At 45.3% G+C, this 25055-nt stretch overlaps 1 protein-coding gene across 2 annotated transcripts in view; it reads right to left on the reverse strand.

Annotated features, from left to right (window-relative positions):
• Positions 1–219: 219 nt before the first annotated feature.
• The window catches only part of LOC142776431 (luciferin 4-monooxygenase-like), a 134972-nt gene continuing 110136 nt past the window's right edge, over positions 220–25055 (reverse strand). Inside the window, exons 10-11 of one of the 2 annotated variants that reach the window (XM_075880072.1) lie at positions 23862–24128; positions 220–6413 (exon numbers count right to left, since the gene is read on the reverse strand). In XM_075880072.1, the coding sequence (XP_075736187.1) occupies positions 6268–6413; positions 23862–24128 (413 nt within the window). In that variant the 3' untranslated portion in view covers positions 220–6267. Of the gene's footprint in view, positions 6414–13012; positions 24129–25055 lie in introns of those variants that run through there. The other variant, XM_075880071.1, reaches the window with a different exon arrangement.

The following is a 25055-nucleotide window of genomic DNA, read 5'->3' on the forward strand; positions in this document are numbered from 1 at the left end:
GTGCAGAATTACGTTGTGGCAGGCTCTCCTTCGGTAATGCACCTGTAGACAAGTTAAGTTACAAGCTGTCTCCTGGATAAGCCAATATTCTACAAAACCAAAACGCTTAATAATTAGGCTTCTATAGTACAGTGCTGAACTTGTACGATTCGGTATGGTGGTAGCTCACCACGCTGTTTTCAGCGAGAGCACATGGTCATTCCAAAATGCAAACGATGGTTTTATTTTGCTGCAGTCTTTTGAAGTTCTTTATTTTTCGCACAGGCGAAGCGTGGCACTCAGCACGTGGTATGGAGTAAACCAGCCCATGCGCTTTCCCTTCGGGCTGCCGGTCTTTTTTGGTACGGAAAAAGACAGGGGCTTTTAATTCCCCTGCTACCTTTCAATTCCATGAAAAACATATTTCTGCAATTTATCACAATGTATTCTGTGCCTTTGTTTAAGCTTTATGTGGCAATGGTCCAAAACTTCCTATATAGAATCGCGCCGTTTCAGGAATTTTTGTCCGCAATTTCCACAAAAAATTGATTCCACCATCGCTTTCTTTGTGAAAGCCTGCAGGCATACAGCTGTCTGACGCCACGAAAAACAATTTCTTTGGGGTTAGCTATAGAGAAATTATTCCAACAGGATGAGTGAGTGAGTGAAACAACATTGTTGATGAGGTATACAGGGGGAAGAGTTAGGAAATAAATGCAAAACTGTAGCGTACTCGGACATCCCGTAGCAGCAACCTACCCGCGTCAAACCCGTGGGGGCTCCACATTCGGCCGCAGGTGTTCCAAGATGTGAAGCACGTGCTGGACTACGTCTCTTTGATTGTCGGGAGTTTCGCTCATGATTTTGCTGCTGATGTTAGTTGGCATTGTTTCTTGGTTACCCGGTGGCGGCGCGCAGTCCCAGAGGAGGTGTTCCTGTTTAGGTTGCACCTTCTTGCAGTGTTGCCATATATCTATGGAGTGTACCTCCGGGTATACGTTCTTTGCCCAGACGAGAGATCATAAGGCTTGTACTTGCAACCGCCGTAGTGTGGCTGCTTCACTGTGTAGTAAGTGTCGGTGAGGCGGTGGGTAGAGTTGTCTGTTTGTTCTTTACCACTGTAGAACGTTGCCGTAGGTTGTGATGGAAAACTGTTCGTCTTCATCATCGCGTTGTTCCGGCTCCCAAGATTTTGTTGGCAAAGCCCCGCGGCTATTGAGTGTGTGTGCCTCCGTATCTGCCTCCTCGTTTCGGCTCAGGCACGTGTCCAGCTTCCCAGTACACGCGGAAACCACTTCATGGTAACGTTCGTTTCCAGTCTTGTTAATGCGTAACATACTCTTGAAGTTGTTTCATGCACATTGTTTCTAGCAAAGGTAATTATTGCAGGCTTCGAGTCGCTGAGGATCATGTGGCAATCTGGGATCGCCAGTGCCAGTAAAATTTAAAATTAGTCGGCTTGCGGGGGCGACTTGCATCGTATGCTTCCCGACGTTGTTAGTACTCTGGTGTCTGCTGCAATGGCTGCTTGCTGCGTAGGTGTTTGGCCGGTGGGGATAGTTCGCCGCCCCCATGTAGTACCCGCCTGGATTGCTGGCATGTCCTCTTGGTGAGGGCCATGGCTCTCGCCATTATTCTTTCTTACTGTACTTGTGGCTGCAAGTGCTTCGGTAACAATGGTACCCTCTGTCTTACGAGAACGTCCCAAGGTAGCTGCTTTGCTACCTCTGGGGTGGTTCCAGGCGCCTTGATTTCGATTTGTTGTAGTATTGTTCTTCCCATCCTAGTCTGGGACAGACGGTGATACTGCGCTGTTCACAGGGCTTGTGCGATTTCTTCCAGCGTGTTGTGAACTCCCAACGTGAGCATGCGTTCCGTGTTGGTGGGGGGTATAGGCCCAGGGCCGTTTTGTGCATCTTTCTAACCATCGCATGAATCTCTTTCTTCGCCGCTTTCCGATTGTGGAAAGACGCTACGTAAGATATGTAGCTGACTGCAAAAGACTGGGTATAGTCGTAGTATACTGTTTCCTCTCACGCCCTTCTACCGAGTGGCCACCTTATTGAGTTAGCGGGTGGCCAGGGACAGCTTTGCGTGGAGCTTCTGTACCGTCACGTTGCTGTGCTTCACATTCTGGAGGCGCAGACTTAAAACTCTGAGCGTTCACAAGTGCGGTATCAGCGTTCCATCTTGGCTTACCACGTTGATGTGTGGTGTTGTCGGGCGTTGCGCACGTTGCGTGAGTTCCCTAGCAGTTCTGAATTGGTTGCTGAACATTTGAGTCTGGTGGGTCCTAGGTGATTTTCTATGGCGACGACGGCTTTTTGGAGGGGATGCCTCGACATGCCTGTCACTTGCTCTCGTTGACCACAGCGTGATTTCATCCACTTACATCGTGTACTTGATGTTCGTAACACGTTATCATCTTCCTACAGCGCCTATCATGACGAGGTCGAACAACAGAGGGGAGAGAACCGAGCCCTGCGGGGTACCCATGCTCCCCAGCTGCTTGAGCGGTAGTTGTAGTTCTCCTGCCACAATCCGTGCGGTGTGGCTGTTCAGAAAATATATGATGTAAGTGAACACCTTCTTCCGCATGTCTAAGTGGGACAACTGCCGAAGGACGGCTGAGTGATGGGCGTTGTCGAATACTCCCTGAAGGTCGAGTCCGAACACCCCTCTGCTCTCTAACGTCGGAAACTGCCTGTCCACGATTTCGTTCTTCAGTAAGAGCGTGGCGTCCTGGGAGGACAAACTGGCGCGAAACCCCTAATTTTATGTAGATATACGTTGTAGTCCTCCAAATAACGTTGTCATCTATTGAGTAGGACGTGTTTCAGCTCTTTTCTCACGCACGAAGTCAGGGAGATGGGTCTCAGGCAGTCCATGCAGGGTGGTTTGCCCGGTAGAAGATTAGAACCGTTTGAGCCTATTGTTGCGACAGCCTACGCGTCCACCAACATTGGTTTTAATACTTGCATAGAGCATCGATTGCGGTCTCGTTCAAGTTCCTGAATGTCTTGTTGGTAATGTGGTATGGCCAGTACGCCCATTTATAGTTAATTGTCTGTAGAACTGCTCACACTTCCCATTTTTTGATGTCGGCAACCAGTCTCTCGTTGGCAGATTCGTAGCTAGGGAGTAGGTCTGTTGGCATTAAAGGAAGATACTTGACGTCCACGTGTCGTTGCACCTCAGCCTCTCCCATTTCATTGACTGCTTTGTGAGTGGTCTTATTCTGCAAGTAACGCTGAGCTCCCTTGGTTGTCTAATCGTTGAGCAAGTGACATCGCAGGCGCCATGTCTTGCCTTTTTGCAGTCAACCATCGGCTTCTTGGGACACCGCGTACCACTGCTTTCTGCAGAGGACTGCGCTGTGATGCTTGATGTCTCTGTTGAGTTATGCTATACATTTTTGTAGCTTTCTGCTCTGGCGTGAACGTCTCCAGCGTCGCCTCATTGAGTTGCGGGCTTCCATAAGGGGGGCTAATCTTCTGTCCAGCATCGTAGCCTCTGCCTCCGCTTTCATCAATTGAGTGGCTTTTTGGCTGTGGCGTTCAACATGTTGGTACGTGCTTTTGTGTCTTCAATTGTTTCTGCTACTTTGTCTTTTAATCTCTTTCTATATTCGTACTAGTCGACGATTTGCTGCTAATGTGCCATTTGCGTGCCCTCTGCAGTGGGTATTGCAATTTCGAGTGTGCTGTGGTCACTTCCCAACGTCTCCCTTGCGTTCCGACACGTGACGCCACGCAGTGTCAAGGCGGTGTTTATGAAGGCAATGTTCAGATTTGTGTCTCGCTGCGACGACGTTCCGTTTCTCGAAGGTGCGTTGGAAGTCGTTTTGCAATTGATAACTTGCGTCCTTTGTTTCGACGTAGAGGCTGTGGCCTTTCACCGTCGTGTATGAATACCCCCATGCCGTATGTTGACCATTGAAGTCTGCACATATTAGGTTTACGTTGGAGCCTGCGAGGTGACGCACTTTGTGCACTAAAGTATGGAATTTTCAGTAGAAGTCTTTAAAATTGCTGTACAGGATGACTATGAAAGTTGCAAAAGATCGTTACGACAGTACATACATCAAAGCAGCAAGAGACACAACCTTATATTACTACAAGAAATGCACAGTGAAGCCCCACCGATGCTACCGGGATACAGATCCTTTGCGAAGTCTCCAGAGTGAGAACAGTTAGGAAAGGCGCAGGTCAGGAGGTGTCCACATTGCTAAAGAAGAATGTAACCTCAATAGATGACGAGTGGCTACCCAACAGCGCTATCGAGCATCATCATCATCATCATCATCATCATCAGCCTGACTACGTCCACTGCAGGACAAAGGCCTCTTCCGTGTTCCGCCAGTTAACCCGGTCCAGTGCTTGCTGCTGCCAATTTATACCCGCAAGCTTCTTAATCTCATCTGCCCACCTAACCTTCTGTCTCCCCCTAACCCGCTTCCCTTCTCTAGGAATCCAGTTAGTTACCCTTAATGACCAGCGGTCATCCTGTCTACGCGCTACATGCCTGCCCCATGTCCATTTTCTCTTCTTTATTTCAAATATGATATCCTTAACCCCCGTTTGTTCCGTAATCCACACTGCTCTCTTCTTGTCTCTTAAGGTTACACCTACCATTTTTTTTTCATTGCTCGCTGCGTCGTCCTCAATTTAAGCTGAACCCTCTTTGTAAGTCTCCAGGTTTCTGGTCCGTAGCTAAGTACCGTCAAGATACAGCTGTTATATACCTTCCTCTTGAGGGATAGTGGCAATCTACCTGTCATAATTTGAGAGTGCTTGCCGAATGTGCTCCACCCCATTTTTATTCTTCTAGTTACTTCAATCTCGTGCTTAGGCTCTGCGGTTATTACCTGCCCTAAGTAGACATAGTTTTTTACAACTTCAAGTGCACTATTACCTATCTCGAAGTGCTGTTCCTTTCCGAGGTTGTTGTACATTACTTTAGTTTTCTGCAGATTAATTTTAAGACCCACCTTTCTGCTCTCCCTGAGTAACTCTGTAATCATGAGTTGCAATTCGTCTCCTGAGTTACTCAGCAATGCAATGTCATCGGCGAAGCGCAAGTTACTAAGGTATTCTCCATTAACTCTTATCCCTAACAGTTCCCATTCTAGGCTTCTTAAAACTTCCTGTAAGCACGCGGTAAATAGCATACCGTGGTCATAATCGTCGCCGGGTAGCGCAAGCGTCATGAAAGCGCTTTTATAATCCAACAACATGAAAAAAGTACCGAATAACGGGACAGTTACGTTACCAAATAGCTTATCGTAAGTGCATTATCCATTATATTTTGAAAATTGTAATGTGTACGTTACTAAGTTACCAAAAAAGTAATGCTTCAATGTAATACTTGTAATGCATTGCCGCCAGCACTGCTGTGAACTGAACCTACCTGAGAAAACCACGAACTGATGCAACGAAACTTCCTTGCAAACTATTCAACTATTCACGTGATGCAAATGACAAAAAATACCGGCGATAGTTCACAGATTTAAAACTTGCAGCTACCTTCTCCTCAATTTTGTTTTCGCAGCAGGTCAATATCTTCACTATTAGCGGATCCACATTCTGCCTTTTTTTGCTCCTATTTCTTCTGTGTTCTGGCTGTGGCACAAATAATTCACTAAACATCAATATTGTGATGCAGCAACTTTTGCTCCCTAATTAATATGACCTCACTTGCATGGTCGAGGTAATGTGCAACCATTTAAAAACTACCCCATCTCTCCATTCCAATCACGTCACTTCTCGAATTTTCTTTCTTTCTCACTTCACGTATGCGCTACCCAAAACCACTAGAGCAATTCAGTTTGTAAACTTTCTTGCATTATAGCATTTTATGCGATTGTTACTTTTTTGTGTTACCAACATTTGTAACGGTGCTTCCGTAGTTTACGTCGAGGCGCCCGGGCTAGTGACATTCAAAATGCGGGGATAAAAGTGGGCGTGTTGAGATAAGTATTGACATTCATTTGTAAATCATATGCACAGTTCAAGCTAGATTTTGTTCAAATCAAAGAAAGGAGAAAAAGATAGCCCAGAAAATTTCATTGAGATCCACAAACACCCAAAATTACCGTATTAAACATTAAAGATTACTAAAAATACCACCTTTATTTTTGCAAAGCTTTTCGTTCTGATATCAATGTTTGAGGACGCTAATTCTGTATTAATCAACGTAGTATTAGAGCCTGACCAGCTATTTGTTAGGAAAGCTGATTTAATGTCACGTATTCTAGAACGTCGTGCGATTGACAGCCGGACTTGGCACTCATGCTCGTTCTTTGTCTTCTTGCCCACATCTCTGCATATAAGACTTCCTCAAATCATGTCGCCGGTCTTTTCCACTCTCGGTATGAGGGATACCATCCAGGAACTCTACGCCCCCATGGAGCTGCTTGTGGTACGAGAGCTCGGCTGAAAGAAAAATAATAAAGGAGTAAGTAAACGAGTAAATTCTTTTGGCTGTTCGTCATACATATGCATGTCACTCAGAGATTGAGGGAGACCACCTCTTTTATGAATCAGAATCATAATCAAGCGAAGTAGACAGTCGGAAAGAAGGCAAGCATAGAGCATTTTTATGCTTGCTTTCTTACAAATATGAATATGTAATTTACGCAATGATATCGTTGATTCACCCCACCGCGATGGTCTAGTGCCTAAGGTACTCAGCTGCTAACCAACAGGTCGCGCGATGGAATGCCAGCTGTGGCAGCTGCATTTTCAATGGAGGCAAAAACTGTAGGCCCGTGTGCTGAGATTTGAATGCCCGTGAAAGAACCCCCGGTGATCAAATTTTTCGGAGCCCTCCACCACGGCGTCTCTCATTCACATATGGTGGCTTTGGGATTTGGGACGTTAAACCAAACATATCAATCTATCACTCAATAAAGCAACAATCAATTAATCAATTTATTTTATTGATTTTAATTGTCAGTTTGGCCTTAAAAAGTGTCGGTTCGTCGGTGGGTTCGTCCAAGAGTTTCTTCTGTTGGTTCAGATATTAAAAAATTCTTACTTCAGCCCACGGACGTAAAACAACTGTTATTAGTACGTATACGCTTTGGCCGGGGTCGGGTCTTTGTCAGGGAATACGTGATGAAGACCAGACCGGAGCCGCAACGAAAGGAACTAATAAAGGTTTTAATAAGTTCGTCCGTTCGAACCAATCGTACACACACACACACACACACACACACACACACACACACACACACACACACACACATATATATATATATATATATATATATATATATATATATATATAAAAGGAAGAAAAAAAGGGAGACAAAGGAAGACCATGCTTTTTTCTGGCTGGCTCGTACGTGTACACTGTCCTTTCTTGTTTTTTTTTGTTCTCCTTTTTTCTTCCTTTTTTCCACATGCACATACAAAGTGTTTACGCTCGCCTACCACTTGATGACCATTGCAGAAAACGGACGAAGATTAAAGGTAAAGAGCCGACCGACCCATTAACGTGAAACCCTTCCTTTACGCACGCCGCACGCCGACCGACCCATTACGGGGAAACCCTTTCTTTACGCACGCCGTCACGGACCCTCCCGGCACCGCGGCGACAGTCTTGGGTGGCCCGACACACGTCGAGAACGGAACAGCACGTGATATAGAACCGTATGTGGACGTACACGGACAGTTGGTTTCGTTCTCAGTGTTGACAGTGGTTCTTCCTCTTTTTTACTTTCTTTCTTTTCTTTACTTTTCTTTTTCGTCTTTTTTCTCCCCCTTTTTTGTTTTTTTTTTGTTTTTCCTTTTTTAGTTCCCTCTCACTCTCGCAAACATCTTTTAAGGCGAGAGGGACGCGGCAGCAATGAAGTTTGGAAGTTCATGTCAGTATAACTCACCCCCTGATGAAGGGAGGACCCATCCCGAAACTCTTGGGAAATAAATATATTTATCCTTGTTGACAACGTTCCCATTGTGCCATATCCCATATATATAAATATATATATATATGTGTGCGTGTGTGTAGAGAGAGAGAGAGACCTGTCGAGGCGGCGAAGGGCAAGAAGAGCACGAAGCGGCCTCGCAAACAGCCGCTACCCCTTCTACAGGCCAGCAGATCCTGTCAGGACCCCCATCACGGAGTACGTGACCGCCATTACGCGTACCAAAGCTGTCGACGCCGCCTGCGAGGCACACTCCGAAAAGGCGACGAAGGTTAATCCAGGTCAACAACGACGGCCAGCTGTACCACAAACGACAGCAACCAGTGGCCAGAATCAACCATCCCCCCACAGCGAAAATCAACAGCCAACATTAGTCATGGGCAACCAGCAGCCAGCACCAGTCAACAGCAGTCGCTTACAGGCCAGCTCGTCACGGGAGGCACAGTAGGATGGAGCTCCAACCCAAACCAGGTACGAACTCCGGGTACCTTGCGGTTTTACTCGCCGCGTCTGTGCAAAGTGACATACTGGTTGTGCGAATGGGCAAGCACCGTTCTCTTCAGATGAATTAGGCCACAGAACAGGTCCAAATTTTTTTAAACTTAGAAAAGTGGTTGATAAACGAATACGGCAAGAACTTTACGTGCGCAGTCTCGAAGAATATGTACTGGCGGGTACGGCTCCAAAGTGGTTGCGCTTGTCTCTAACACCATCGATGCATAATTTTGACAAAGAGAAAAGGAAAGAATGGAAGAAAATTCTCAATCACGCCGCACACGAGCTAACTAAGGTCACCATTGAACACTGCAGAAAGACTCTGAACGCACTGAGAATGGAGGAGCGGAATATAAGAAAAAACTTTCCTCTTTCGGAGTGGAAGGCTAAAGAGCTCGCTATGTTTGAGCACAAAAGAACAGAGGAAATAGAAAAACTTAAGAGAAAGAAACTTGTGCACGACAATGTCTCACCATACGCTATACCCACTGCTGCCTACATGAAAAAGACCGGGCTACCTCACGTTCCGAAAGATTTGCCACCACATTCCAAAGAACCAAACGTCATTACCCTTTCAGATAAAGAACTTAACAACGAAGAACTGAGTGTACTACGACGTGGACACACATTCTGCCCCGGCAAGGGAAAGTACGATGAATTCACGCTTCCTAAAGACCTAGACGTTTTTGCACGAAATTGACAATTGGAGGAATATTCCTTCGATAAACCCCAAAAAGACAACTTGCTATTTCGGGGGGTAATCGGCCGGCAATGGACTCCAGACGCAAACAGAGATCGACATTTGGATCTATATATAGACGCGTTTCAGAAAGATGTCATGCATGCGTACAAGGTGCACGAACCAGGTATGAATAATATATCTAAGACAGAGAGAGAGGTACTACTCGCGTTGAGCAACCGCAAAGATCTCGTAATTAAGCCAGCAGACAGTGGAGGCGCGATTGTTGTTCTGAATAAATCGGACTACATTAAGGAAGGCAGGCGACAACTAAATGACAAACAATTCTACAAACACCTCGACACGGTCCCTATCACATGAGCACAAAAGGATCATTGTAACAACCCTAGAGGATCTCACGCGTGAATGCGCCATTGATTCAAAGCTTCAAAAGGCACTTACTACGGTACATTCGGTGCCTCGTCGTTTTTACATGCTGCCGAAGATCCATAAGGAGCGAAACCCTGGTATGTCGATTATATCAGGCACGGGAACGTTAACGGAACCCATTTCCTGTTATATTGACTCTTTAATAAAAAACATACCACCCAGACATGAGTGCTTCTTGCGTGACACAACCATTTTCTTCGGGAAATATCGGACGTGAAAATTCCAGAAGGTGCATTCATTGTAACATTGGATGTTAGTTAACTTTACACAAATATCCCACACAACGGTGGCGTAAAGGCACTTGTTGAATTGTATCGCACCCACAACCCTATCGCATATCTAAGCAAAAAAGTAATTGAGATCTTAACAAGACTTGTACTCAAATCGAACAGCTTTATATTTAGCATTGGGTACTACCTTCGAACCAATGGCATGGCGATGGGTACAAGAATGGCCCCAAACTACGCTAACATATTCATGCACCATATAGAGTCCAGTTTTTTTTCATCTTGTGATATGAAACTTTTATCTAAAAATGGTATCTAGACGATATATTCATAGTTTGGACACATTTGGAAAATGAGCTGCTCAAATTTATACAGGCATTTAACTAAGTACACCCCAGCATTTATTTTACACACTCCTACTTCAACACTGAATTAAGTTTTCTTGATGTACTTATTCAAATGGACGATGGTGCGTTGGTAAGTAGCGTATACACAAAACCTACGGACAGGCAACAATACCTGCACTTCAAAAGCTGCCACCAGCGACACTGCAAGACCAGCATTCCCTATTCTCAAGCACACAGATTCCGACAAATCTGCTCCTGCACCAAGGACTTCCACAAAACAGCACACATATGCGCGAAGTACTCCTTCACCAAGAATACCAGTCAGCTATCACTGATGACGCCATCAAAACAGCGAAAATCTGGACCACCAGGCTCTTTGCACCACAAAAAGATACCAACCAGTACCATAACAAAACATTGGTGCTAACTTTCACGAGCAACCCACCTAACATAAAGAAGGTCTTAAGAAAACACTTTAACATATTGGAACAGAGCGGGTGACTATCCAAAATTTTCACTTCTCATCCCGGTGTGGTGTACGGACGGCCTAAAAATATAAGGGATCATTTGATAAGTTCAAAAATAGGCGTGAAACCTCAAACAAGGTGTCGCCTTTGTGGAAAAAGCAGATGCAAAGTATGCAATCACAAGCAGACAACGACAGCGGCGGAAAGCACCCACTCGGAGTTTAAGCACAGGATTAGAGCTTCACTAGACAGTGACTCAGATAACGCCATATACCCTCTGGAATGTGGGGTGTACGTGTAACATGCAATACGTGGGCCAGACAGACACACCGTTTTGAATTAGATTCAACAACCATCGGGCACATGTACGTTTCCTGCCAGGTCTTGCACTTTCAAAACACAGTACATTAAAACACCACAGCTTGGATGACATCAGAGTTACACTATTGGAAAGCAATTTTTGAACTATTCGAGAGCAGGAACAACGGGAATCTTACTTTATCTACAAATTCAACTCTATAAAAACAGAATAAAGGAACACCCAGGCACTCTCTCAGTGTTTCGAACACTAAAAGACGCAAATGCCCCTCTTTAATCAGTACTCTGCCGCTAGCCTCCCATTACAACAATAATGTTACCCCCTAACAAATCTTTTAGCGTATACATCTAACAATAGAGGAATGGTTTGCCACTTCAAGCACAGCCGGAACGCACATATAAGTGGTCCCGCATGTCGTACAAGTTCCACCTTTTTTCTTCTTTCTTTTTTCTGTTTTTTCTTTTTCCTTGCCTTTTTTTTCTTCTTTTTCTTCACAGACAGGAGCCAATGCATATAATGAATATTATTAGCGGAGCCACAATCACCGGCTCTTTCATATCTTCTAACGCCACCAACATGCACTTAAAGCGCTTAAGCTCTCCCACCGATTTGTCATAAACTTCAAAAGAGGGCAAGTTGCCAGCAGGATAGCACCGGAGGGTGAAATAGAAAAACGGTGGTGAAAATGTCCACTTGGGGGAAGGGTGGGTGCTCGAGAGGTACTGTTGACAAAGACGGCATAGCTCGTTTAGGTTCACCTTTGTTGAGTTCCTGTTCCTTCCCAATCCCACCAAGCCCCTCTTTCTTCTTGTGAACGTTTCTTCCTCCCCTTTTCTGATTTTTTTCTTTTTCTTTTTCTTCTTTTTTGTTATTGTTAATATTTTTCTCTGTCTCCTTCCCTCCTATCTTGAGAAGCTATAGGAAGGCACGAAAATGTGTAAATAGTATTATGCCTGCAAAAAGACGGGGTTTGCGTCGAAACGTCAGCTGAATAAACAGGTTGTTATGTGAAAGCGCATCTACTTTTATACTTATATGTAAATATAAATATATATATATATATATATATATATATACGGAAAAACAAGCCCTTAGGTATACACTTCTTTCCCTTATTTCATTAAACGAGGGTCTCGTACTGCAGACTTGGTGTCATTAGGTTGTATACGAGGGACTATTAATCAGCTGCCCACTCATAATAACTTCACGTGCTACGTGACGCCAAACATGCGCATAAAAGAGTGTTTTCACACTCGTCGCTTGCCTTATAGATGGCGCTGACTATCACTCCTACTTTAAAATTCACATATAAACTCAAAAAAGTGGATGGAGGGAAGGCCGCTGTGGTAGCTCCGTGGTTAGAGCATCGAACGCGTTATTCGAAGGTCGTAGGTGTGATTCCTGCTCACGGCTGGTTATTTTTTTATCCACTTTTCTTTCTTCTTATTTACATTCCATTGGTTCTAATAACTTCCCTTGTACATTCCTTGGCATTACTGTCTGTTAGATCTCATTAATATTGTGTTAAAACACGGAAAAACGAGCCCTTAGGTATACACTTCTTTCCCTTATTTCATTAAACGAGGGTCTCGTACTGGCAGACTTGGTGTCATTAGGTTGTATACAAGGGAGTATTAATCAGCTGCCCACCCATAATAAGTTCACGTGCTACGTTACGCCAAATATGCACATAAAAGAGTGTTTTTACACTCGTCGCTTGGCTTATAGATGGCGCTGACTGTCACTCCTACTTCAAGATTCACATATAAACCCAAAAAAGTGGATGGAGGGAAGGCCGCTGTGGTAGCTCAGTGGTTAGAACATCAAACGCGTTATTCGAAGGTCGTAGGTTCGATTCCTGCTCACAGCTGGTTACTTTTTCATCCGCTTTTCTTTCTTTTTATTTACATTCCATTGGTTCTAATAACTTCCCCTGTACATTCCTTGGCATTACTGTCTGTTAGATGTTATTAATATTGTGTTAAAACACGGAAAAACGAGCCCTTAGGTATACACTTCTTTCTCCTATATATATATATATATATATATATATATATATATATATATATATATATATATATATATATATATATATATATATATATATTGTCACGTGGTTTATTCACGTACAGAGGAACTGTAAGGCTGAGGAACATCAGAAATCTGAAATCCAAGCAAGCGCATGCTCAGTTCGCACGAATATATCCCTAACGCAGTGGCTTGCCTTGCTTGCTGCTTTGTCGTCGTCTCACATTGTTCGCTACAATGGCCCCCAGCGAAGAGCGTAGCCATCCTGGAGGCTAAAGGGGTGATCACAACAGTGGGGTCATAATACGGCTTTAGGAGACTAACATGTACAATTTCTATGCCACGACGACGTAGGTCGTCAGACGGTGTCAAAGGCTCAGTCTCTTAATTGATTGGTGACGTACGGGCGATAATGCGGTAAACCAATGGTATTGCGCCGGTATTTTTGACAAAAGGCCGGAGTATTTGGCGGAATCCGGAGCCAAACGATGGCACCAGTCGTGAAAGTAGAGAGAGGTCGGTTGGTGTCATGTCGTAGCTTCTGGTGGCCTTGGTTCTCAGTTGTCAGTGAACGGGCCAATTGTTGGCAATGTTCGGCGTACCTGCCAACATCATAAATTGCGATGTACTGAGATGAGTCAGGCGTGTAGGGGAGGACAGTGTCCAGCCTGTCAGATCGTTCGCTTGCACGCTGGACACTAGAAAGCAGAAAGCCTTGTGGTAGCGTGCGTAACGGTATTATACGCAAACATGGCGAATGGAAGGACAGTGTCTCAATCGGTCTGGTCTGAAGCTGTGTACATTGTAAACATATTACCTAGAGGGGGATTAAATCGTTCTGTGACACCATTCGTCTGCGGGTGGTAGGCTCTTGTCATCCGATGAACCATTTTGCACTGAGCGAGCAAGGCTTGACTTGACGTCAGACAGGACAACACGCACCCTGTCACTCAAAAGTTCGCGGGGAACACCGTGGCGAAGAAGTAGCGCAAGATGAAAATTGCAACTTCTGTTGCGTTTGCTGCGGGTAGTGCTGCCATCTCTGCGTAACGCGTGAGATGGTCCACGCCGACAATTATCCACCTACTTCCAGAAGACGACTACTGAGGTGGTCCGTATAGGTAGACACCGACGTGGTCAAACAGATGCCATGGACAAGGCAGAGGTTGAAGTGTACCAGTCGGGCGTTGAATGGGAGCGTTACGTCGCTGGCATGCTGTACAGCACGTACGTACTTGTGGCCAATCGAGTACATGCCGTGCCAGTATTACCGCTGACGCAGACGGTTGTACGTTTTGAAAGCGCCGGTATGAGCGCTTTGCGGGTCATTGTGGAAAGCAGTACAGATTTCCGAGCACGTGTGGTTGGGTATCTCTAACAGCCACCTCCAACCTTCATACAAGTAATTCCGCCGATAGAGGAGGTCGTCTCGGAGAGCGAAATGTGTCGCCTGACGGCGGATAGTTCTTGAGACCGGCTGAGCCAATGGATCAGTCAGGAGGCGAGAAGTTGGGAAATACAAGCATTTTTGCGTTGCTCCGATACAATGCCTGCGAACTCAAGAAGGTGAAGAGGAGGTTGGGTCAGCCGGTTGCGGTGAGCGGGATAGCGCATCGGCGTCCGAATGCTTGCGGCCACCGGATCGGTATACAACATGAACGTCGTATTCCTGTAGGCGAAGTGCCCAATGACCAAGGCGTCCTGATGGATCTTTGAGCGACGATAGCCAACATAGAGCGTGGTGGTCCGTGACGACTTAGAAAGTACGGCCAGAAAGGTATGGGCGGAACTTGGTCAAAGCCCATATAATTGCGAGGCACTTTTTCTCACCAACGGAATAATTATGATCGGCTTTCTTGAGCGTTGGACTCACGTAAGCAACCACGTATTGTTGGTATCGTGGTATTCGTTGAGCCTATAATCTACCGACTGACACTGCTGGCGTCGGTATGGACCTCTGTAGGCGCATCAGGGTCAAAATGACGTAGTATTGAAGGTAATCATAACAACCACCGAAGCATGGTAAAGGATTCGTCGCACTATTTTGACCTAGTACAAATGCATTTGGAAGTTATCAGCAGGTTGGTAAGAGGCGCGATGAAGGAAGAGAAGTCGTGGACGAATCGCCGAAAGTAAGAGCACAGCTCGATAAAACTTGAAGTGCTTTCATGGAATAGGACTTCGGATAGTCGGCCACGGCACGGAGTTTCACCGGATCTGGTAGAATACCCTCCTTTCAGACGACGCGACCCTGTATAGTGAGCTGGCGTGTGGCAAAATGACACTTCTTGATGTTAAGTTGAAGGCCAGCAGAGATGAGGCACGTGAGAATAGCACGAAGCGTACAGGGTAAGTCGACAAGTCACGAGAAAAAAACGATCATAGCGTCAAGGTAGCTGTGGCACGTGTTTCACTTGTAGCCGCGAAGTATGGTGTCCATCGTCTGTTCGAAGGTAGCTGGGGTATTGCAGATTCCAAACGGCGTTACGCTAAACTCGTACAGCCCATCAGGTGTGACAAATGCAGTCTTCGATTGGTCAAGGTCGGCCATTGTAACTTGCCAATTACCTGAGCGTAAATCTGAAGAAGAGAAATATTCTGCTCCTTGCAAGCAATGGAGAGCATCCTTGATGCGTGGTAACGGGTACACGTCCTTCCGGGTTATCCTATTGAGCCTGTGGTAGTTGACACAGAATCGGATAGACTCATCCTCTTTGCGCGAAGCACAACAGGGGACGACCAAGGGCTCTGCGAAGGCTGCATGACACCGCGCTTGAGCATATCATCGACTTGTTCGTCGATAATACGCCCCTGTTCTGCTGAAACTCAATATGGTCGTTGGCATAAGGGAGCAATATAACCGGTGGCAATGTGGTGCGTGATGTCCGCTGTGTGATCCAAGGATGGTTGGGCGCAATCGAAGGAAGAGCGGAACTCCCGAAGAAGAGACAATAGTACGTATAGTTGCGTAGTCGATAGCTCAGCGGCTACAGAAGGGTAGAATGAGTCTGGTGCGGGCAGTGTGGCCACAGGTGGCGTCATGCCATTGAGCTGGAGGAGCAGTTGGCTTTCAGCAAACTCCAGAGGGCGCAGGAGGTTAACGTCTTGTATGCTGCCCAAACATTGTCCGCGAAGTAAGGTGACTGACGACAATAGCCAGTTCGCAGCATGCTGGTAGCATCGAATTTTACGGTGAGTACGGCAAAGGGCAGGTGTAGGGTATGGTGGCGGAAAAATGCGTCAGATGGAGTTAACAAAACAGTTCTGGCCGGGGCGGCTACACAGGTCAAGGCTACAAGAGTAGATGTGTTTGGTGCTTTGTCCGTGTCTGCAGCATTGACTAGTTCGCAAGCTTCGGGAAGAGAATCCACCAAACGAGAAGTTGGCAACCGTGTAAGGGCAACTTCTTCATGTGAGCAATCTAGATGGCGCGATCACGTGAAAGAAAGTCCCATCCAAGTTTGACTTCGTGGGAGCATGACGTCAGCACAAAAACGTTATTGACGCAAAGTTCACATTGCATAATAGCATGTACAGTGCACACAGCTGAAGGTTCCATGCACTGAGAGTTGGCCGTGCAGAGTATCAGGCCCGAGAGAGACATTGCCAACTTTTTCAATTTGGGGCATAAGGTCTCGCAGAATATGAAAACGGCGGCTCCTGTATCAATAAGCGCTTGTGCGGTGGTGTCCTCCACGTTGACGTTGATAAAGTTTTGCGGCGAAAGAGATTGAGGCTTTTAGCAGTTCGACTTGTATGCAGCTGTTGCTCTGTAGCTGCAGCGATCAGTTTCCCTCTTCCGTGGTAGGTCGGCGACGCATAGGTGACGGGGCGCATCGTCGGGGAGAGGGTGAGCGATGGTTCCCGTAAGGTCGTTTATCGTCAGGGGTGTACATTGATGGCGTCCTTGACGACGACGCAATCGGTCTGCCCCTATTATCAAAGGAAGGAGGAGCTTGGCGACAGTGGCGGGCGACGTGTCCAGCGATACCACAGGCGGAGCAGATACGCCTATTGTCCGGCGCCCTCCAAGCGTCTGAGCGATGGTAAAACAGAGCTTAAGATCGCGCGATGGGATACGGTGCAGCAATTGGTGTTGTAGTATTGACATGAGGTGGCATGGCAGGTTCAGCATAAGGCATACGCTGTTGTGCAGGCCGAGCAACGACGGCGGCGTACGTGAGAGGCGCTGTAACAGGTGGTTCCTGGTGCATCGGTCGGAGGGCCTCAGCGACTCGAGTCCGAATGGCGTGTTGCAGGTCCGGAGTCAAAGCATGCGCTGGTTTATGTGTCATTGGCAGCAGTGACAGCTGGCGTGCTACCTCTTCGCGGACAAACTTGTTGATTGTCGAAAGCAGTGGCTACTGATCGGCAGGATGGGCAGGTAGGTGCAAGCTCGTGAGCCTGTCTAACGTCGTGAGGGCTTGACGAGCATTTGGGCGCTGCCTACGCAGCTCGTCGAAGCTCTGAGAGAGGCAGATAAGTTAAGCGATTGTGGGGGGATTTCTCGTGAGCAACATTTTAAAGGCGCCGTCGTCGATACCTTTCGAAATGTGCCTGATATTTTCTTCCTAAGACATAGCAGAGCTGAAGCGGTTGCATAGATGCAACACATCTTCGATGTAGCCCGTGTAGTTCTCACCTGGTCGCTGCGGACGTTAACGTAAACGCTGCTCGGCTTGAAGCTTGCGTCCCACATGTCATCTAAAGACTTCCGTAATAGCATTTTTGAATGCAGACCACATAACTATGTTAGCTGCGTGGTTATTAAACAACAGTTGCGCGATGTCCGCGAGGTAGAACGTGACATAGCCCAGCTAACTTGGATCCTCCCATTTGTTACTTGCGCCGATTTTGTCGTACCTCGACAACGAATCTTCGACGTCGAATTTAGCAGAGCCAGTGAAGATAGGGGGATCTTATTGAGGATACATGGTGCCTCAAGTGACATGGACAGCCGAAGGTCCCACCTGGAGAGGCGCCTCAGGGGCCATGTTGGTGTAACGAAGAGGGGGAAGCTTACGGGAGCGAAGTTCCAAGTTCGTACGGTAGTCCACACACCTCCAGCAGATGTCACGTGATTTGTTCCCGTAGAGGTGAACTGGAAAGCCGAGGAACGCCAGCAATCCGAAATCCAAGAAAACGCAAGCTCGGGTCATGCGTGTATATATCACCAACACTATGGCTTGCCTTGCTTGCTGCTTCGTCGTCGAGAAGCCGGCAATGTATGGATATATAAGAGCAGTGGGCGGCGCTATGTTATGCGCCCTGCCCTTCCAGAATATTTTTGGCACAACGCAAGAAAAAATTTTGTGCGTATAGCACAGAAAAAACGCAGCCGAAAGCTGGATCGAAGACTTTTGACAACAGTTTACAATGTACAAAATTAAGATTCTCGCTTGGTTTGGTTAATGTATTGATGAATGAATTCAAACCAACTACTAGGTAGCCTACACAAAGAAATAGTTGAAGCTTTTACAACCAATTCTGACAAACTATTTTGAATCAGTTTAGCGACGTGGTACTTCATATTGAATGACAGGGCCACTGTGACATTATTTCTAGAAAATTGCATTTTTCTACATTTAATTCACGGGCAACAATTCACGGCAATATACACGAACAGCTAGAGGCATAAGGGGAACTGTGCTGTTGCTCACGTTTCGATGAAGACTAACCGACTAGCTAAACTACGCAGCTTTGTGAAGCAATTCATTACGCGAATCAAATAACGAGGTTTTTACTAGTGAAATAACATAACTGCAGTTTTTAGACGGCAAACGCACATTTTATATGCAGTGATGCAACACCACACATACTGAGAAACTGTGATGAACAAGTGCGTGAATGTCATACATGGAGTCGCATCGAGGACATGACCCGATTAGATGGAGTATTCACTTAGAAGGACCGTGACTGGAGCTTTGTGTGGATGACGCCAATGACAGAATAAACGCTTGAACCACACAAAAAAAGAATCGAAGTAGGAAAGGGCGTTTGAAGAGCCACGCAGTAGTCGCAGTGGCGTTTCATTGAGTTTGAGGACGGTGGAAGTTTCTCGGCCGGCAGAATGGTCGGGTAAAGACCCAATGTCTGGCAGAGGTCAGGAGTCAGAGTGGGCTGCTGCGATTAGCCTCAACTCTCAAATGAAGTAAATGAGAAGTTTCTTTGCCCAACGCAAGGGCAGCTGCCGTGTCCACCAGCAACCATGTCGGGTGCCGGCCCAACTGTTGCCCTGCCTTGCGAGGATCACGGGAAGCTTCGCGTGGCCTCGTCAATCAACGTCCTCTTTTTTTTGCAAGCCACATGAAATCGCCGCTGAACTTTCGAATTTTCTCTTTGTTTCGCACCCTACCTAGAATTACCACCCATTTCTCGAGCATTTTCATATGATACTTGGCTCATCGTATGTACTTAGGTCTCGAATGACCATCAAGTGTTCGTAAATTGAGTAGAATGGTGCACGTTACAGATGTTTAATGGAAGCAGAAGTTCAAAGTTCGTAAATTCTGACAAAATAGATAACCGTATTGTGAATAGACGGCCAGGTTTGAAACGTGTATTATAAGGCACCTAACAGGACAAACATAGCCAAAAACACAGGCTTCAAATGGCGACTTTCGTCCATTTAGGTGGCGAAAAAGCAGCCATGTATATTAGAGCAAGAATAAAATATTCAGGAGACTTTATAAATCAAGTCTTGGGAGAAGTTCATAAAAGTGTCACAATGTTTTCATCTTTATAAACTGCGCTGTCCATTAGAAGCTTGGAAAGGGCAGAAGAAAAACATTTCATGTTCACCTTTCAACCTACTATATTTTATTATAAAAAACGTGCGTTAAGTTAGTCGTGGACTTATGTTTTTATGCAGTCTTGTGCTACAGATTTATAAGGGGATCTGCGTAAATGTAGTGAACGGGGTTATTCACTTTACTGGTGTGGGTATTTGGTTCGTTCTTGTATATGCAAATGCTTATTTTTCATGCTGAAAAACCTTGTAATTTTAGTGCATGGTCATCCGCATTCGCATTTAATGCCTCGCATGTTCTTTCGCGTCTTTTTTAGGTGCAATTACCGCAATACTACAATTCAACCAGATAAGGGGAGTCGACTACTATACCATGCTTTCTGTGTATGCCTAGCTTTGCTCCGGCTGGGTTTTACGATTCTGACTGAATTACTCTTTGTAGACACAGAGAATTGCAGCAGCCACATAGTAACAAAAGGTTTCTGCTGCTGTATCAAAACTTTATTACAGGGAAAGCTGAAAATAACTAGGAGGAACGGAAAACTATTCGGCATCGTTGTCAGAAGCGGTTTCGATTGGCTGTGCTACAAGTTACGTCGTTCTCAGCATCGTAAGCAAGCACGCGCTTCATTGGGTGCGTTGTGAGTGACGATGTTCACGCCGTCGTAGACGTGGTGTTGAACACGCGCGCACCAGTTTCCACGAGACCTTTCACATTGGTGACCTACAAAAATCTCTAAAACAGCACCGACCGCGGAAATGTGAAACATCTTGCATTCGCCGGGCTGATCATACAGTCATGGCGCAAAAATAGGCACGGGAGGTCTAGTGCCGGCCTCAACTGCATTGTGTCGATCCGGCAGCCTTCTAAGCCGTGCTAAATTGTGAACGGGAATCTAAGCGCCGGTGGCACGCGGATCCTACCAACCAGGCCGCCATGTTAGCTCGTGATGTCAAACGCTTGCAACAACGCCCGGCCGAACAAGCGGCATTGTGACCACAACAGCGTCAACGTGATCATTACGAGACCTCGTTCACCGGAACGAACGCATACTTTCGACAGGAGTTTCTGAAACGGAGATTTGGCTACGGTTGCAACGTCTGTGACCTACTGTTGTTCTAGAGCAACTGCTGTGATTAACGCAATGTGAAACGCATTTAACAGGTCATTACACTCCTCCGTGACCATGATTATGCGAGACACAGTGTGCAGCACATAAAATAAGCACTCTGTGTCAAATGTGTGTCTAACCTCATTAAGAAGCACGAACACGTAACCAATTATTGTGAAAAGTTTCGGTGGAGTGTCGGGTTGAACCCATAGCTAAACACTGGGACCACACGTTTGAACTCTTGAGGGTAAACATTTGTACGGAGTGATTGGGAGTTGATTTTTTATGTTCATGCTACAGTTAAATATAGGCAGACAATACAGCATACTTATCTGTGGTATATTAAAAAAATCTATGAAATTTGTAATGCTTAGAATAATCAGTATCCAATTTTTTGACTTCCTACTCAAATTTCCGGTCCGAGAAAGCCTTAAAGGTGCCCTGAAACACTTTTATGAGAAACCATAAATTTAGTTGACTAGATAAAAGTATTACATAACAACTACAACGACGCAACAATTACCATAATCCGTTCAGTACGGGCAGAGTTATAAAGATTTGTCACACGCATTCATAGCATTTTCTCTTCCCTCGTCTCGACGAAAGCGCTTGATGATAAGCAGGGAGGGATGAGAGGGGAAAACAAAAAAAAAATGTCACTCACGCCTTGTGACCTTAAGCCCTCTTTTTTTTTCTTCGAAGACGCGACTTTTTCAGTACGATCGCGCACGCACGCGTGGACGAGTGACGGCCTCTACTGGCGACATCTGTAACAACCAAGCGCGCCATGTTCAAAACAGCCAATGGCTGATATATGAGCTTACTAGGAGTGATTTTTGTGCTTATACCGTAATTTGTCGAGAAATGGGAAAACGATTTTTGCTGACTTTGGTCATTTATTGTGAATTCCAGGCAGCGTGCGGTGCAATAATAATTGACTCGCGTGTTGTTGGGGGCCTCTACAACCAATTGGAAGCGTTTTTTGACCATGCTTAAAAAGTGTTGCAGGGCCCTCTTCAATCGGGCCCTCATCTTTTCCAAGTTGAATATCTTAATGTTGGAGCTCACGTTTTCTTTATTGATTACATTTGCGACTGTAGCAGAGCTCTAAAGGTAGCTTTGTCGCAGTACAATAATCTAGTGGGACAAAGCATAAAAGAATTTTATGGGGCCACTGTTATTTCTACTCTTACTGTATTTATATTCATTCATTTACGATAGCACCCATGGCACCCAAGGGCGTAACGGGGAAGTGAATGGAATGCAATATTTCAAGAGGACACAGATGTTCACACTTCGACTATACAATAAAAAAGCAATTCACTACGTACTTACGCCGTGACACATCAAAATACGCAATATAAAGTTGGTTCATAATAAAATTTGGTGATGACGAAACCGCACAAAAACACTACTGAAAAACTTCCGGTGAACTTGAAAATACATCACGCCAGGTTATTTTCGCTGTTTCTTACGGTAACATATTCCACTGGCTTGTCGTTTTGGGATTGATTGATTGATTGATATGTGACGTTTAATGTCCCGACACCATCACGTTATTATGAGAGAGAACGTGGGGGAGGGCTCCGGAAACTTCGACCACCTGGGGTGTCTTACCGTGCGCCCAAATCGCAGCACACGGGCCTAGATCACCTTCGCTTCCATTGAAAATGCAGCCGTCGCAGCCGAGATTCAATCCCGCAACCTGTGGGTTAGCAGCCGAGTACCTTAGCCACTATACCACCTCGGCTTGGGCTATTGTTAGAAAAGCTGCATTACATGTGCGTTAGCCCTGCAACTTATTTTTATGTTACTTATATGGTTCAGTGAAAGTGAAACGTAATTTGGTTTGCAAAGTATCGCTGAGAGTCCACATCTGTTCAATTATGAAATGCGTAGTGAAAATGTATCAGCCCGATATATTCCCTTCGTTTGTGTCGATGTTATTAACCATGGTTTTTTTTTCTTTTGAAATTATAACATTTGCGGTAACATCAGAGTACAGAAACCTAACAGCCATGTTTTGAATTTTTGAAAATCGGGAACGCCCCATACTTTTCTCGGATATCGCACCCCACAAGCGGAATCTAAGATAAATCGGACATTGGACATGCATAGTTGTGGCTTTGCTTCCAGTGGTTACTTTTTCGCGTTTCTGTGCAGGAAATATTTCCTTCGGGAAGTTCGAACTGCTCGAATAGTGAAATTAACATGCGAATCGATTCGAATAGCAAACAGGGTTGGAAAGTATTAGAAAATTTCAATATTCGTCTCTCCCTTAAATTGAACGTAACTACTCCATCAATAAATTATTCAATCAGGCACACATTTTATTTTCTACTTCCGCAAGTAGAGCATGACATCACTAGCAAGTCCAAGCAATCAACAAGCACCTGAACATGAAGCTCTGTTTGAGCAACACAAAATGATAGAAATAATTTGCAAGGTTCCGTCATAGACTCATTATCAGCCTTGGTAAAATAATATTATGTGTTATAACTGAATTGTTTACGTGGACTGAGGCAGCTAATGTGCACAAGAACTGCAATATAATATAATGTAGCTTCTATGGTCTCGAATATGAAACTTTGTGCAAGACTGTCACTAATGAACACTAAATCAAGAATGAAGTTCTTCCAAGTATTTTTATGAACAAATTGCATTAGAATATGTAGCGAGAACAATCACGTGATGTAACGTGATTTTCGCGATGTGCGTGACCAGCTGTTACATAATGCGATGTGATTTTATTCACATGGCTGGTTGCAACTGTTTCGTCACGTAACAAACTCACTCAAGATACAACTAGTTATTGTATTCCATACCGAATAAATCAGCGCACGAGTTGTGGGACCAAAGCGTATATTTACGTGCACGAAGCGAACACTTAGCGGTTCATGATAATCATAATAGTCGTGCTACCTGAAGAATCAACAGCGTTAGTAGTCTTAAAAATTGATGGGTGCTAGATGAAGCAAGCATTGCACCCGACCAAACACCCAAAAGTGAGGCTCTACGTGTACATGTAAAGGTGCAGCCGAACAGTCCCGGGCCGTCTAGGCCAGCTATCGCTAACATACCAGCGACAAGCGTTTTGAGCCTGTCAGCTTCCAGCTGTTCTTCAGCGGGGCCCACCAGGCGTTGCCGCGGAACGACAAATGCCCTGGCAGCTTCTCCGTACTGTGGGTGAGGAACCCCTGCTACAACCACCTGCTTCACTCTAGGATCCCTGGCCAGCAGCTCTTCGATCTCAGCCGGCGGTACCTGCTGGTCCATACACTTGATCAGATCCTTGAAGCGGCTGCACACGAAGAGCCGGCCGTCGGTTGAGTAGTAGCCTGTATCACCTGCGTTTGAAAAGCCTTCACGTGATGTATCTGCTTTTGTCGTGTTGCGACGTATCAGTAAGACCAGCCCGATTTCTAGAAATGGCTTTTCTCTCGATGTCAGTTAAGCGGAAAAAATAAAACCTTTCGTTTGCTACCCGCATGGCAGTTGATTGTCCCTCAATCGAGATTCACCGTTTTTCGGGCACGACGATAAAACCTTGGAAAAGACAAAAACACGAATACAAGTTAAGTTACCCACGACATTATTTCAGACAAGCAGTATTAGATGCCTCATTTAATTCATTATCATTAATTTAAATTGAAACACACACAAAATAAGCATAAAATATTTTTTTCATTTCAGAAACAATAGGCTTACGTGCATCTATGGTGTCAAGTATATAAATAAAGCTTATGATGCAACTACTTAGCACAGACAACTAAATTAGGAGTAAGGTGCCAAAGTGTATGGCTGCTTCTGTATACAGTAGTTACGGCGCTTAGCTGCTCGCCGGAAGACGCGGGTTCTATTCGTGACGCAGTGATCACGTTTCTCTAAAATGGTGATGCTTGAGTTTTGATCTTGGAGCGTGTGTTACGGTAAAGAAGCCTAGGTGCTAGAAATCTCATGATCTGAGCAACTACGACGGGCCTCATAATGAAAACCTTGTTCTGACACGCAACACCCTAGCACATGTATTATTGGAAACCTAGTCGTAAAGCTAGCATATATTTAGCGTACTTTCAATCACTGTTGAAATTTAAGGTACGGAAAGAATGTGTCAGCTTCAGATAATTTTATTACGATAGTAAATATATAGATATCTCGGCTGGATTTTGCCGCCGGCGTCGGCGTCAATGGCACTCATTGTAAATGTATACGTATCTATATATACGAAAACTCAAGAAATAAAAATAATCAAGAAATAGGCTCCGGCACGCGGA

The sequence above is a fragment of the Rhipicephalus microplus genome, chromosome X (genome assembly GCF_043290135.1).
Source record: "Rhipicephalus microplus isolate Deutch F79 chromosome X, USDA_Rmic, whole genome shotgun sequence".
Lineage (NCBI taxonomy): Eukaryota > Metazoa > Arthropoda > Arachnida > Ixodida > Ixodidae > Rhipicephalus > Rhipicephalus microplus.